This window comes from Eriocheir sinensis, chromosome 25 (genome assembly GCF_024679095.1).
Source record: "Eriocheir sinensis breed Jianghai 21 chromosome 25, ASM2467909v1, whole genome shotgun sequence".
Classification (NCBI taxonomy): Eukaryota; Metazoa; Arthropoda; class Malacostraca; order Decapoda; family Varunidae; genus Eriocheir; species Eriocheir sinensis.
In genome coordinates, this window is record NC_066533.1 from 17,743,914 (window position 1) to 17,758,056 (window position 14,143).

Here is a 14,143-nt window from a genome sequence, read left to right on the forward strand (position 1 = left end):
GGATATCTGTAGTTGGCGACCTCTGGCATCTCCCTCTTGTGGGTAGCCAACACTTCATAATATTAAGTATCATTATTAATATTATTACTATTACGAGGCAAAGCAGATAGAGAGGGAGGGATCCGGACACTATTAGCTTCATTTTTAGCAACCCCAAAACAACTGAGACAGAGAATGAGAAAATAGAAATGAAACAAAAGAGAGAGAGGAGAAAGAGAGAGGAGTTGGTACTTCTGTGGTTGCTAAAAATACGAGTTACAGGAGTTATAGGAAATGATGTAAGGTTTCCATCGTCTATTGGTAAGAGTGTAGAAGGGTAAAAGGGGGCGATGATGATGTAAGGTTGATGATGTTAGGTTATTATAGAGAAATGACGAGGAGTGCCATTTCTCTCTCTCTCTCTCTCTCTCTCTCTCTCTCTCACACACACACACACACACACACACACACACACTTCATACAAATTAATATATATTCCACCGTAAGAGTACTAGAATTCTTACTTCTTACTTCTATTCCGGAGCAGTAAGTAGCGGGCTTTTTTTTAATATTTTTCTTGACGCCCTTGAACTGTCTCCTTAGCTGTAAAAAAAAAAAAAAAAAAAAAAAAATGAATACAGCAATAAAATTCAAATAAAATCATGGTATATATATATATATATATATATATATATATATATATATATATATATATATATATATATATATATATATATATATATTAATTTGGCGTTTATTTTGGCTTATTTTCACACTAATTTTCGAGTCAGCGGAATATAATGGACGAGGAAAAATGAAGACGCGTGTGTAATGAAAACTGGGTGATGGAAGTCATATGAGAGAGGTAAAATTGTAGGTATGTGTGTGTTTGGGTGTGTAATATTTCTGCAGTTAGGGAAATTGAAATGTTGAAAAAGAGTTGAAGAGGTAAAAATGCTGGAATGTGTGTGTTTGGAGTGTATATTATTTCTGCAATTTTTTCCCACGAATGATGTGCTTATTAGATGTGAAATTAGAGAAAATGAAATGTTGAAAAAAGAGTTGTAGTAGAAAAGTTTAATTGTTATGTTAGAATGAGTTGCGAAAGTAAGTTATTTGAGGTCAGAATGAAATATGAAAGCAAACATGTGTATTATTTCTGCAATTTCTCCCACGAATGATGTGCTTATTAGATGTGAAATTAGAGAAACTGAAATGCTGAAAAAAAGTTGTAGTAGAAAAGTTTAACTGTTATGTCAGAATGAGTTGCGGAAGAAAGTTATTTGAGGTCAGAATGAAATATGAAAGTAAAGATGTGTATTATTTCTGCAATTTCTCCCACGAATGATGTGCTTATTAGATGTGAAATTAGAGAAACTGAAATGCTGAAAATGAGTTGCAGAAGTAGAAAAGTTTGTTATGTCAGAATGAGTTGCGGAAGTAAGCTATTTGAGGTCAGAATGAAATATGCAAGTAAACACATTGGTACGTCAGACGAAGCTGTAACATCTGAAAACGTAATATGTCAGAAAAAAAGTTGAAATGTCAGAATGAGTTATGAAAAGAGAGAAATTGATATGTCAGAATCAGTTGCAAAAATACAAAAAAAAAAAAAAAAATGTCAGGACGAGTTTTGAAAATGTAAATGTTCATGGGTCATAATCTCCAACATTTCTGCGTCCAAGTCCACATATTTGACAAGGCTTTCGTAGGAGGGGGGGGGTGAAAGTCCACATATAAGACAAGGCTTTCGTAGGGGCGGGGTGGGGTGGGGGGTGGGGGGTGAGCATTTCCATGGGTAATTTTATGAGCCTGGTAGATGGGAGTTCGTACTTTTGTGTTGCTTAAATTAATAATACGAGTTACTGGAGTTGTGAGTTGATGGGTAAGGTTTCTATCAGTCATTATGTTTATTTTCTCCGTTACCTCATCACCACCACCATCACCACCACCACCACCACCTTCACCCAACACAAAAGGAAGTCGCGACATTGAAAAGGAAAACGAGAGAGCGAATCCTTATCTACAACACTACAGACCCAGCATTCTCACGAGGGTACGTAACACACACACACACACACACACACACACACACACACACGAGAAATATTACATGAATACTTCCAAGTTCGCAGGAGCAGAAAGAAAACGGGGGACGCCCTTTTGAAGCGTATCCTATGAATTTTCGACGAGTCTCCCCTGATAGGAAATGAGAACGCGGATAATGAGGAAGGGGGAAAAAGCCTTATTCACCGTACTTAAAATGCAGATAGACTGACCTTGAAGATATGAAAGGCAAATATTACGTGAGAGAGATAGACAGACACAGAAAGAACGATAGATAGATAGATATATGGATAGACAGAGAAATGAAGTTAAGGAAAGGGTAAAGGCTATTGAAATTGTGTTCGTTTAATTAGCAAATATAGATAATGGAATATGATAATGAAGGGGGATATGGAAGATGATGGTTAGGAAGATAGAAGATAAGGGGGGGAAGACGAAGATGAAGAGAGGAAGAGAAGGGTGAGGAGGGGTAGAGGGGAGGAGGAGGAGGAGGAGGAAACTATACACACGATTAGAGAGGAAAATCATTAAAGTTTCTCCTCCTCCTCATTAAATCTTTCCCATATCGACGCCTCGCTATGTAAATTTTCTCTCTCTCTCTCTCTCTCTCTCTCTCTCTCAGAACAAAAGAACTTATGAAAAAATGTCCGCAATGTCGCTATTCTTGCAAATATTGTGAAAGAGGTAAGGAAATGTGCGTGAAGGTCATTAATTTGTTGAAGTGGAATATATATGTTCCTCTTGATATTCAGTTTCCTGCAAAGGCTTAAAAAATATACGTTAATAATTGTCAAGAAAATGCTGGTTCGGTAAACATGACGTTACCAAAAAAATGGAAAAATGGAATATATATGTTCCTCTTGATATTCAGTTTCCTGCAAAGGCTTAAAAATATACGTTAATAGTTGTCAAGAAAATGCTGGTTCGCTAACACATGACGTTACAAAAAAAAGAGTCGGAAATAGACAAGTGAAAAACAAGTAAAAAAATAAATAAATAAATAAACATACTCTTGTGAAATTAAAAGTGAAATTACATAGAAAAAGGGAAAATATAGTGGTGGTAGGTGGAAATAGAATGAGAAGCAAAAAGCCAAAAAAGAAAAAAAAAGGTTGAAGAAAAACATAATTACGAAATACAAATTAAACGTTTTTATTTCAACATGCACTTGTGAAATTAAGTGAAATGACGTAGAAACGATAAAAGATAAAAATGATAATCACTGAATTCCCCCCTCAGTTAATAGAGTAAAACATAATTACGAAATACAAATTAAACGTTTCTATTCATGCTTTAATGTCAGGGGTGAGAGACAGGTAAGTACTGAGGTAAGCTGAGGCAGCCCTACATACACCTGGGCAACCTTTTCCTACCCACACACCTGTCCGTCTTACCTTCACGGCACACCTGTGATACCTGTAAACACCTATTTATCTGCCTCTTCACACCTGGTCATACCTTAAGTAACATCACATCTGACATATGTACATTCACCTCAGTACCTGTTACTTATTATTTTCTTTAAGGTAACTCGTTTTCTTGTTTTTGTTCGTCATTGTTTTCTTGAGAGACGAACACTTTCCCTTCCCTTCCCTTGCCTCTCTCTCTCTCTCTCTCTCTCTCTCTCTCTCTCTCTCTCTCTCTCTCTCTCTCTCTCTCTCTCTCTCTCTCCCTGATCTTACCTTATCTAATCTACCTTTACCTATCCTTACCTGGTCTTCCTTACCCTACCATACCCCATCTCTATTCCTCTCAACTTCAACATAGCTACATAATCTCCACCTCTATCAATCACCTCTACCTGTCCTTACCTGTTCCCCTTTCACAACTTCACCTGCCCCGTTCCTCTCCCTCGACACGAAGCCATTAATCTGACAACACATAAATTCGGAGGGGCGGAAGGACCCACGCCGTGTGATCCTCCGAGTTGTGATGAGAGACACGGTCAGACAAAGAGACAGACAGATTGGCAGATAAACTCAGACGCGGATAGATAAAGATGAGTACGGATAGAAAGAGAAAGATGAATGAGAGAAAAAGAAAGAGGAATGAGAGAAAGAGAAAGAAGAATAAGAAGAGGAAGAGAAAGATGAATGAGAGAAAGAGAAAGACGAGTGAGAGAAAGAGAAAGAAGAATAAGAAGAGGAAGAAAAAGATGAATGAGAGAAAGAGAAAGATGAGTGAAAGAAAGATGAATGAGAGAAAAAGAAAGATGAATGAGAGAAAGAGAAAGACGAATGAACGAAAGAAAAAGAAGAATAAGAAGAGGAAGAAAAAGACGAATGAAAGGTGAGTGAGAGAAAGATAAATGAGAGAAATAGAAAGATGAATGAGAGAAAGAAAGATGAATGAGAGAGAAAGAAAGATGAATGAGAGACAGAGAAAGATGAACACACATACACACACACGAAAAAAAAAAAAATCACAGAAACAGGTAAAAATATAGAGATGGGAGAAAAAAAAAATCTAATACTTTTTTGTGATATATCGATAAGTGAATGTAAAAATGAAATAAAAAAGAAGTATAAACATAGATGTATTGAGGTAAAAATATCATTTCTCTCGTACACAATTACACATGAATAAAAATACATCTTGAAATTGAAGTGAATGTAAATAGAAAAAAAAAGAGAAAATAAAGGAGAATTAGTAAAAAGAAGTGTTGAATCATGAAAGAATATATAAAAGAGCTCACATCCTACAGTAAATTAGACAATGAAATAAAGGAAAATAAATAAAGAAAAAATAAAAATACTAAAACTCTGCGGAAAATGACTGAAAGATTGAAACATATAAATAAACCATGGACTTAATTCAATACTCTAGTAACATTCATCTCAATTATATCCTAAATTATAAAAAAAATGGTAAAATATCAATAATTCTCTATGACATGGAAAGCTGAGTATATGAAAATTACACATATATACACATCATCTAATCATAAAATGTGTCCCTGTTTTATTCTGCACTTAATAAACTCTCTATATCAATACATTCAGGCGATTCATTCCTCACAACCAACTCGTATATAATCATCAACTCCATGAGGTAAGTAAACAAACACTGACCGAACACACTCACAAACACACGCACACATACATAATTATCGCTCTATTTAATTCTCCATACTTTTAACTCTTCTTTCTACATATAAGTTTCTCCCCCCAACCCTCCCTTCCCGTATATAAAACCCCAAAGTCTCAACAACCCACTACAACCCATACATCTATCCTTCTCTCAACTTCAATATCGCTTAAAAAAAATCCTATCTCTATCACTGAGACTCTATCACTCTCTATCTCTCTCAATCTCAACCTTCCACAGCTCTAATACTCTCTCTTTCTCTTCATCAATCTTAAAATCCTTCCTTCATCTCTTCCCCTTCATTTTCTCCGCCCTTCACCTCTTTTCTCTCATCTTCCCATGTTCTTTACTTTTCTCCTTTCACACTTCTACAACTTCATCTCCATTAGTTCTTCTCTTCTCCTTCCCATCTTTCACCTCTTTTCATTAACCTCTCACGCTTCGAAACCTTCTTCATTTTCATCAGTTTCCCCTCCTTCATCCCATCCTTTCTTGTCTCTCCTTTCATCATCCTTTCACATTTCTAAAACTGTTTCTTCTTCATTGGTCTTCTCACCTTCCTATCCTTCATCTATCTCCCTTTCTTCCTTTCTTCTTCTTTTTCCTTTCCTTCTTCCCATCCTTTCTCTCTCTCTCTCTCTCTCTCTCTCTCTCTCTTCACCAGCCATTCACGCTTCTAAAACTTCTCCCTCTTTATCAGTTTCTCCTTCTTTGTATCCTTCACCTCCCTCCTTCCTTAAACTCTTACGATTCTAAAACTTTTCCCGTTCCATAAGTTTCTTCTACATTCTATCCTTTTGTCTCTCTTTATCAGGCTGTCACACTTCTAAAATTTCTCCATTTCCATCTGTCTCACACGCCCGTTAGTCTCGTCCAGCGCCGGGTTATCGATGCCGTCCTGGGAGTGGCCGACGCGAGACTTCTTGGGTAGCGCCGTAACCTCCATGCTGCGGGCCGCGAACACGTCGAGAGGGTCAGGCAGGCGGCCCATCTCGTAGAGGCGGCGGGTTAGCCAAGACGCGAGGAGCAGCGTCACGAAGGTCACAGCCATGGAGAGTGTTCTAGGGTGGGTGAGGGAAGGGAATGTCAAATAGGTAGACAGAGAGGGAAACAGACACACGGATACAGATAGAAAGACACAGGCAGACAGACGGGCATTTAGATATACATAAAGTTAGACAGACAGACAACTAGACAGACGGTGAGGCCAGAAAGACATAGAGGTTCTGAAGGCGAATTGGCGAGGGAAGGAAAGATAATATTAAACAGCTAAACGGAAAGACAGAAAGACAGATAGACAGACAGAGACAGGAAGTGAAAGAGATGGGCGACGGGAAGGGAATAGCCAGTCATACATACATACAAACAGACAGATAGACAGACAGACAGATAGAAAAGAAAATCACAGAAACAGGTAGAAAAATGGAGATGGGAGAAAAAAAAAAAAACATCTTATACTTCTTTGCGATATATCGATTAATGTGTGTAAATGCTTCATAATCAACAAAAGAGAATAAGTAATGCGATTCTGTCTTAAAATGAACCGATATGAATACAGATTGTGAATGAGGTTTAAAAATATAGAGTTGCATAGTATTTCAGGCTTATCCAATTTGTTATGTTCAGTTTTCAGAGCATTTTAATATCTGGAATTCGAAAGTATTTATTGAAGCATTTGAGTCAACAGTGCCAGAACACCTCTTGAATAATATAAACGCAAAGACTTATTAGTTTGATGCGTTTAATATTTTACGAACCTCTCGTTTCATTCGTACCTGACGTGGGCTTTGCTTTTTTTATTGTGTGTTTACTTCCTGACCTTTGACCTTTTGTGTATCGTTACCTTTATTGCTCTGTTTGAAGTTGTGTTTGAGTGGATGGATTTGACACGCACATACATACAAACACACACAGTCCTCTTTCCCACAGACACACACACTCACACACACACTCACACCAACACATAGTCACTCCCGCGCCCACACTCACATCTTTCCCCCTCTCACATACACATGCTTCCAATGGTCTTTCTTTCTTTGGTAACATTTCTTCCCTTTCTCCTTCCCTTCTGCCTCCTCTTCTCCCCCTATTCCTTCCTCCCTTCCCACTCACCCCTCCGTTCTTCCTTCATTTCTTCCCATTCTCCTTCCCTTCCCCCTCCTCTTCTCCCCCCTTACGCTCCTCCCTTCCTTCTCCCCCCTCCCTTTCTCCTTCCCTTCCCCCTCCTCCTCTCCCCCCCCCGTTCCTTCCTCCCTTCTTCCCTCATTTCTTCCCTTTCCCCTCCTCCTCTCCCCCTCTTCCTTCCTCCCTTCGCTCTCACCCCTTCGTTTTTCCCTTACACATACAAACATACCCCCATCCCCTTCCCCCAACACACTCTTTCCCTTCCTCCACCCTCACACCTCTCCTCTTCCTTTCCTTCTCACCTGCACCTTTCCCAGCTCACCTGCAATCAACGTACACTCACCTGAAGGGGAAGTACTGGACCCCGTCGATGTACAAAGGGTACTTAATCACGGCGGGTATGCCCAGGACCTTCTCTCCACCTGGAACATAAGGGAGAAAGAAAACGTGATGGGGAGGCCTGGTGAAAGGGAATTTTAAGGGATACTACAAGAAATCTCGAACTACATTATGTTCTTTCTTTGTATGTATTTTTTTTTAAGTGTGTGGTGGAGTGGCGTGTTGTTGCCTTTTGTTATATGGTTTGTTAAGGTCTTAGTCTGTCTCTCGTATCCATAAATTTAGTGAGGGGAAGCCAGAGGAACCATACACTATATTATTTTATTTTTTGCATTTTCTATTTCTTTTTGTGTGTGTTTTGGAGTAGAGTGCTGTTGTCTTTTGTTATATGGTATGTTAAGGTCATAGTCTGCGTCTTATATGCTGAAATAAGGGAAGAAAAAGTCGAAAAGGTTATCAAGAAGTCAATCCCGGCTACGTGGATTTTGGGAAAGGCAACTGGGCGCTAAATGAGAAAAAAGATGACGCAAATGAGATTAAAGCGAGAGAATATGATTAAGCACCCAATTCAATATCACGCGACTCATGAGGCCTAAAGAGATGAAGATTTCTTAATCATACGAGTGGATGAGTGAAGGAAATGAGTTTGGAGAGAGAGAGAGAGAGAGAGAGAGAGAGAGAGAGAGAGAGAGAGAGAGAGAGAGAGAGAGAGAGAGAGAGAGAGAGAGAGAGAGAGAGAGAGAGAGAGAGAGAGAGAGAGAGAGAGAGAGAGAGAGAGAGAGAGAGAGAGAGAGAGAGAGAGAGAGAGAGAGAAAATTATATATACCAGATAACCAGCCAGCAACTCAGTATGCAAGAGAGTCAGACAGGAAGAGAGGATGAAAATAACCTAATATATTTTTTGCTTCTTAACCGCCAGAAGAAAAAACAAGATGGTAAAGTTTCCCCAAAAATCAACCAGAGGAGTGAAGGCCTTAGAAGGGAGAGCAAATAACTTCCACGGAAAAGAAGTTTGCACAAGAAAGACTTCATATTTTCGAAGAAACAAGAGAAGAAACTAATGAACTAATTAAAAGCAACGGGGAAGAAAAAAAAATCTCCCTCCAGGAGTTTTTAACGTGACCTGGGGAAAATTATAATAATGAGACATTGAGAAATATAAGGCCTCGGAGAGAATGAAAATATAAAAGTTTATGAACAAGGAAAAGGAAAAAAAAGGAGAAATATGAAAAGTTATAAGAAGAATCGAACCAAAAGAACTGAAAGAAAAGAAAAAAATAATGAGGAGAGGGAAGACATTAGGGCAACAGTTAAACCATAAGGATATATCTATCTACCTATCTGTCTGTCAAAAAGAAAAAAAAGAAAAAATGGAAGCAGACAAAAACAAGAAAACACACACACACACACACACACACACACACACACACACACACACACACACACACACACACACACACACACACACACACAAGGCGATTTCAGTTGATATGTTTTTTTTTGTGTGTGTGCGTGATTAAGGTTAAGGAGGGATGAGGAGATAGAAGAGGGGAACTTCCCGAGTATCCAGAGCAAGAAGACGAGCATTAGGATATTGGACGGAACAGGAGTTAGAGATTAAGCTGCTGGTGGTGTCTTGCATGATAAAGTTGGACGAATTCAGCTGATATTTTTATCTTTCTTTGAGATTAAGGTTAAGAAGGGATGAGGAGGTGGGAGGTGGAGGACTTAGAGTATCCAGAGCAAGAAACCGAGCATTAGGAAGTTGGACAGCACAGGAGTGAGAGATTAAGATGCTGGTGGTGTCTTGCATAATAAATTTGAACGATTTCAGCTGATATTTCTTTGTTTTTTCTTGTGATTCAGGTTACAGAGGAAGAAAGGGTAAGGAAGGGGGGACTTACCTAGTATCCTGAGCAAAAAGCCGAGCATTAAGAAGTTGGTGGTGTCTTGCATAATAAAATTGGGCGATTTCAGCTGATAATTTTTTCGTGTGATTCAGGTTACAGAGGAAGAAAGGGTGAGGAAGGGGGGACTTACCAAGTATTCTGAGCAAGAAGCCGAGCACGTAGGCGGTGATGGAGCCGTAGGTGTTGACGCGGTCCGGAAAGTGCAGGTTACAGAGGAAGAAAGGGTGAGGAAAGGGGGACTTACCAAGTATTCTGAGCAAGAAGCCGAGCACGTAGGCGGTGATGGACCCGTAGGTGTTGACGCGGTCCGGAAAGTGCACGGCGCAGGTGAGTTGAGGGAAGAGCATCACGAACACGAGGTCGCCGCACAGGTAGCTGCAGGTGACACACGGTTAATTAACGCTATTGAAATCACGAACACACACAGACAGACAGACAGACATACAGACACACACACACACACATATCATCACACAGATATTTCACCTTTGCTTGAATATACCAAGTCCGTCTCTCTTTTCTCTCTTTCTTTCTTTTTTAGTTTCTCTTTCTCTTTCTCTTTCTCTCTCTCTCTCACCCTCTCTCTTCACACACATATTCACACATATTTGAACTCTTTCTTCCCTTCTTCCTTCCTTTCTTTCCCTCTCTCTTTCTCTCTACCTATCTATCTCCACACACACACATTTGTAATTAATTAGTTCATTCATTCATTCGTAAATCAGTTTAGTCATTCAGTTAGCCGGATTAACCACTTATATACATACATTCGGATAAGAGACGTTATCCAAAACTCAAAACCATTTATCAACCCTTTTATCGGCATTTAAACTAACCACTTAATCGTAAATCCCAAAGAAGAGAGTCTAGTCTGAAGGCATTCGAAACAACCTCAGAATTCCACTACAGCTATGGACAGGCTCTAGGGAAGGAAGGGGAGGGCAAGATAGTTAGTGTTCCCCTGGCGTGCATATTCATAACTTCGGGACAAAATACCAAAATTAACATAGATACTAGAGGGACGCAGAGAGGGGCGGAGGGAAAGAGTGTAGAGATGAAGTTAGGGAAGGAAGGGAAGGCGAGGGAGGGATGGAGGGAAGGAAAGGAGATACAGAAGGGGGGGAGAGGGAGGGAAGGAGGTAACGAAAGGGGAGGAGGGAGGGAAGGCAGGGATAGAAAGGTGAGAGAAAGGGAAGGCAGGAAAAGAATTGGAGAGGGATAGAAGGAAAGGACGGAGGGGGAAGGGAAGGAACGAAGGAGGGGTAGGGAGATAAGGAAGGGAAGAGGGTTGAAAGGAAGGGGAGGAGAGGGAGGGAAGGAAGTGACGGAAGGGAGAGAGAGGAGGAATAAAGGAGAGGAGGAGAAGGAAGGAAAGGACGGAGGGGGAAGGGAAGGAACGAAGGAGGAGTAAGGAGAGAAGGAAGGGAGAGAGGAAGGGGAGGAGAGGGAGGGAAGGAAGGGACGGAAGGGAGAGAGAGAAGGAATAAAGGAGGAGAAGGAAGGAAGGGAAGGGAAGGAGAGTGGGGAAAAATGTTACCAGTTAAGGAAGTAGACACCATAATATTCTCAGGTGAGCAAAGTGGTTAGTCGAGCAGAAAGGTGAGAGGTAATATTTTGCCATACGAGGTGGAGTAGGAGAGAGGAAGGAAGAAAGAAGGAAGGAAGGAAGAGAAGAGAGGGAGGGAGGAAGGGAAGGAATGAAAGGGAAGGGGGAGGGAGGGAGGGAGGGAAAGAAATAAGGAAATAAAAACAGTATTGGGAGTCCAGATTACCATTCCTATTAAGTCTACAAGTTATTTACTCCTCGTACGAATAATCTGAGATGAATTTTTAAACGTGTTAGAAAGTTTATGAAGAGTATGTAGATGAAGAGACGAGAGAGAGAGAGAGAGAGAGAGAGAGAGAGAGAGAGAGAGAGAGAGAGAGAGAGAGAGAGAGAGAGAGAGAGAGAGAGAGAGAGAGAGAGAGAGAGAGAGAGAGAGAGAGAGAGAGAGAGAGAGAGAGAGAGAGAGAGAGAGAGAGAGAGAGAGAGAGAGAGAGAGAGAGAGAGAGAGAGAGAGAGAGAGAGAGAGAGAGAGAGAGAAAGAGAGAGAGAGAGAGAGGAGAGAAAAAAAGAGAGGAGACGGGAAGAGAGGGGAGAGGAAGGAAAAAAAAGTGAAGAGAACGGAGGGAGGATGAAGAGGAGAGGGGGAAAGGGAAGAGAGGGGAAAAGGGAGAGTGAGTTATGGAATCTATATCTATCTATCTATCTATCTACTATATATCTCTTTCTCTTCTTCTTATTCCCATCTATTGCAACGGTTTTCTTTCTCTCTTCTCCTCCCTCTTCTCTGTTATTTATTTTTCTCTTCTCTCCTTCTCTACTTCAACTATATCTCCTTTGCTTTCTTTTAGTAATCCTTTTCTCCTTCATCTTCTCTACCGCGATATTTCTTTTTTATCTCCCTTTTTTATCTCCTCTTCAATAATGGTTACCCTCCCTTCCCCTCACCACCATCATCACCACTACCACCATCACCACCACCATCTACTACATCACCTCAATTCACTTTCCCCTCCATTCTTCTGTTCCCTTGACCTTCCTCCCCTTCCTCCTCCCTTCCCTCCATCCTTCCCTCATCCTAGCCACTCTTTCTCTCTTCTCCTCCCTCACCAGGTGTTTCCCATCGTCACAAGTTTCCTCCTTTCCTCCTTTCTCTCACACTAATCATGTTCTATTTTCAGACGTGTACCTCCTCCTCCTCCTCCTCCTCTTCTTCTTTCTCCTCCACCACTAGGTAAGAAAAGAGGATTCGATCTCGTATATATAGGCTTCGAATGCTTTTTATAATGTGTCCCAATTGAATCTTTGACCTACAGCAGCATCGGTCAATCACTTCCAACCTACTTTTTGTGACGGAATGAAACACTGTTGTAGAAAAAAAAAGTATATTTGACTATTTTCTTTCTCTCTTTCTTTTTTTCCACCTGTGTCAAGAGAACGTGAGTGTTGAAACGAAGCTGAAAGGAGCGGTTGGTTATGAGGAAGTTTGTTGCCGCAGTGAAGTCTCGTGGTGAAGTTTACGAAAAAAACAACGATACGTGTCAAGAGGGAAAAAAAAGAAGTTTGTTGAAGGCCTTTTACCGTGAAATCCCAAACGCACACACACACACACACACACGGAAAACACACACACACAAACACATACACAATAGTTGAATTTCGAACAAAGGAGACGAAAATAAATATAATAAAACTCTCTCTCTCTCTCTCTCTCTCTCTCTCTCTCTCTCTCTCTCTCTCTCTCTCAAGTTCTTACACAACGCACGTTAACTCAAGGCGGCATACGAAATCCAGGTAGGAGAGTCTTGAGCAGGTGAAAAAGACCACGAAAAACAGGAGAATAAAGAGGAGAGAAAAAGAGGGGAAGAAACTCGGGAGCCCATTCCTCTTAGAAGCTACGAGGGAAGAACAGGCTTATGGAGGCTTAGGAAGAGGAAGAGGACGACTGAAGCTGTAAGGAGAGGACAAAGGAGGCGCTCAAGAGGAAGAGGAAGAGGAGGAAGGGAGAGGATGAGCCGTGGAGGAGAATTATAGTGATCTAATGAAATGAGATAATTAAAGGAAGATGAGATAATGGTGATAATGATGAAGGTAGGGATAATGATAGATGTTGTAGTGGGTTTAGTAGTGGTAGTGATGATGGTGGTAGTAGTAGTAGTAGTAGTAGTAGTAGTAGTAGTAGCAGTAGTAGTAGTAACACATATATACAAAAATAAAAAAAAGGTAAAGTTTGATCGGTTTTCGAATACAAAACTAAAATCCTAAAAAAAAAAAATTCCCTCCCTTCGACTTCTACTAAAAAAGAGAGAAAGAAACAAACAAACAAAAAGCAATCTTCCACCTTCCTCCTCCCCTTCCCTTTTCTATCATTTTTTTTATCCACAACGGCACACACACACACACACACACACACACACACACACACACACACACACACACACACACACACACACACACACACACAACTACAATAAAAATAACAGAAAAAGAAAGAAAAAAAGTTAGACGCAATATAAAATGTATCTACAGGAGCGTGATGTAAAAATATATGTAGAAAAATAATATAAAGAAAAGAGTTGCTTTGTTCCCACTGCGAATATATATCTTTATTTTCCCATTTTCGAAACTAAGACTTCCATATTTTTTTATTTTTTTATGATTGTTTACTTCCCCGTTGAACTTTTGTGGTCTCTCTTTTTTTTCCTTTTTTTTTCTTTATTTCTTACTACGACAACTTTTGTGGACTATCTATTTTCTTTTCTTTTGTCTTTTTTTCTTTTCTTTATTTCTTGTTATGACTTCTGTGGACTATCTATTTTCTTTCCTTCTGTCTTTTTTCTTTCTTTATTTCTTGCTATGACAACTTCTGTGGACTATCTATTTTCTTTCCTTTTGTCTTTTTTCTTTCTTTATTTCTTACTACGACAACTTCTGTGGACTATCAATTTTCTTTCCTTCTGTCTTTTTTCTTTTTTTATTTCTTGCTATGACAACTTCAATGGAGTATTTTTTTTCTCTCTTTTTCCTTCACATTTCACACGGCAACTTTGGGTTCTATATTTTCCTTTTCCTTCTTTTCTTTTTCTTTATATTT

General features: G+C 39.8%; 1 protein-coding gene across 1 annotated transcript in view; it reads right to left on the reverse strand.

Annotated features, from left to right (window-relative positions):
* Nucleotides 1-3,200: 3,200 nt before the first annotated feature.
* The window catches only part of LOC127003533 (high-affinity choline transporter 1-like), a 43,405-nt gene continuing 32,462 nt past the window's right edge, over nt 3,201-14,143 (reverse strand). Inside the window, exons 5-7 of the mRNA XM_050870375.1 lie at nt 9,751-9,881; nt 7,601-7,679; nt 3,201-6,194 (exon numbers count right to left, since the gene is read on the reverse strand). Of these exons, the coding sequence (XP_050726332.1) occupies nt 5,960-6,194; nt 7,601-7,679; nt 9,751-9,881 (445 nt within the window). The 3' untranslated portion in view covers nt 3,201-5,959. The remainder of the gene's footprint in view (nt 6,195-7,600; nt 7,680-9,750; nt 9,882-14,143) is intronic.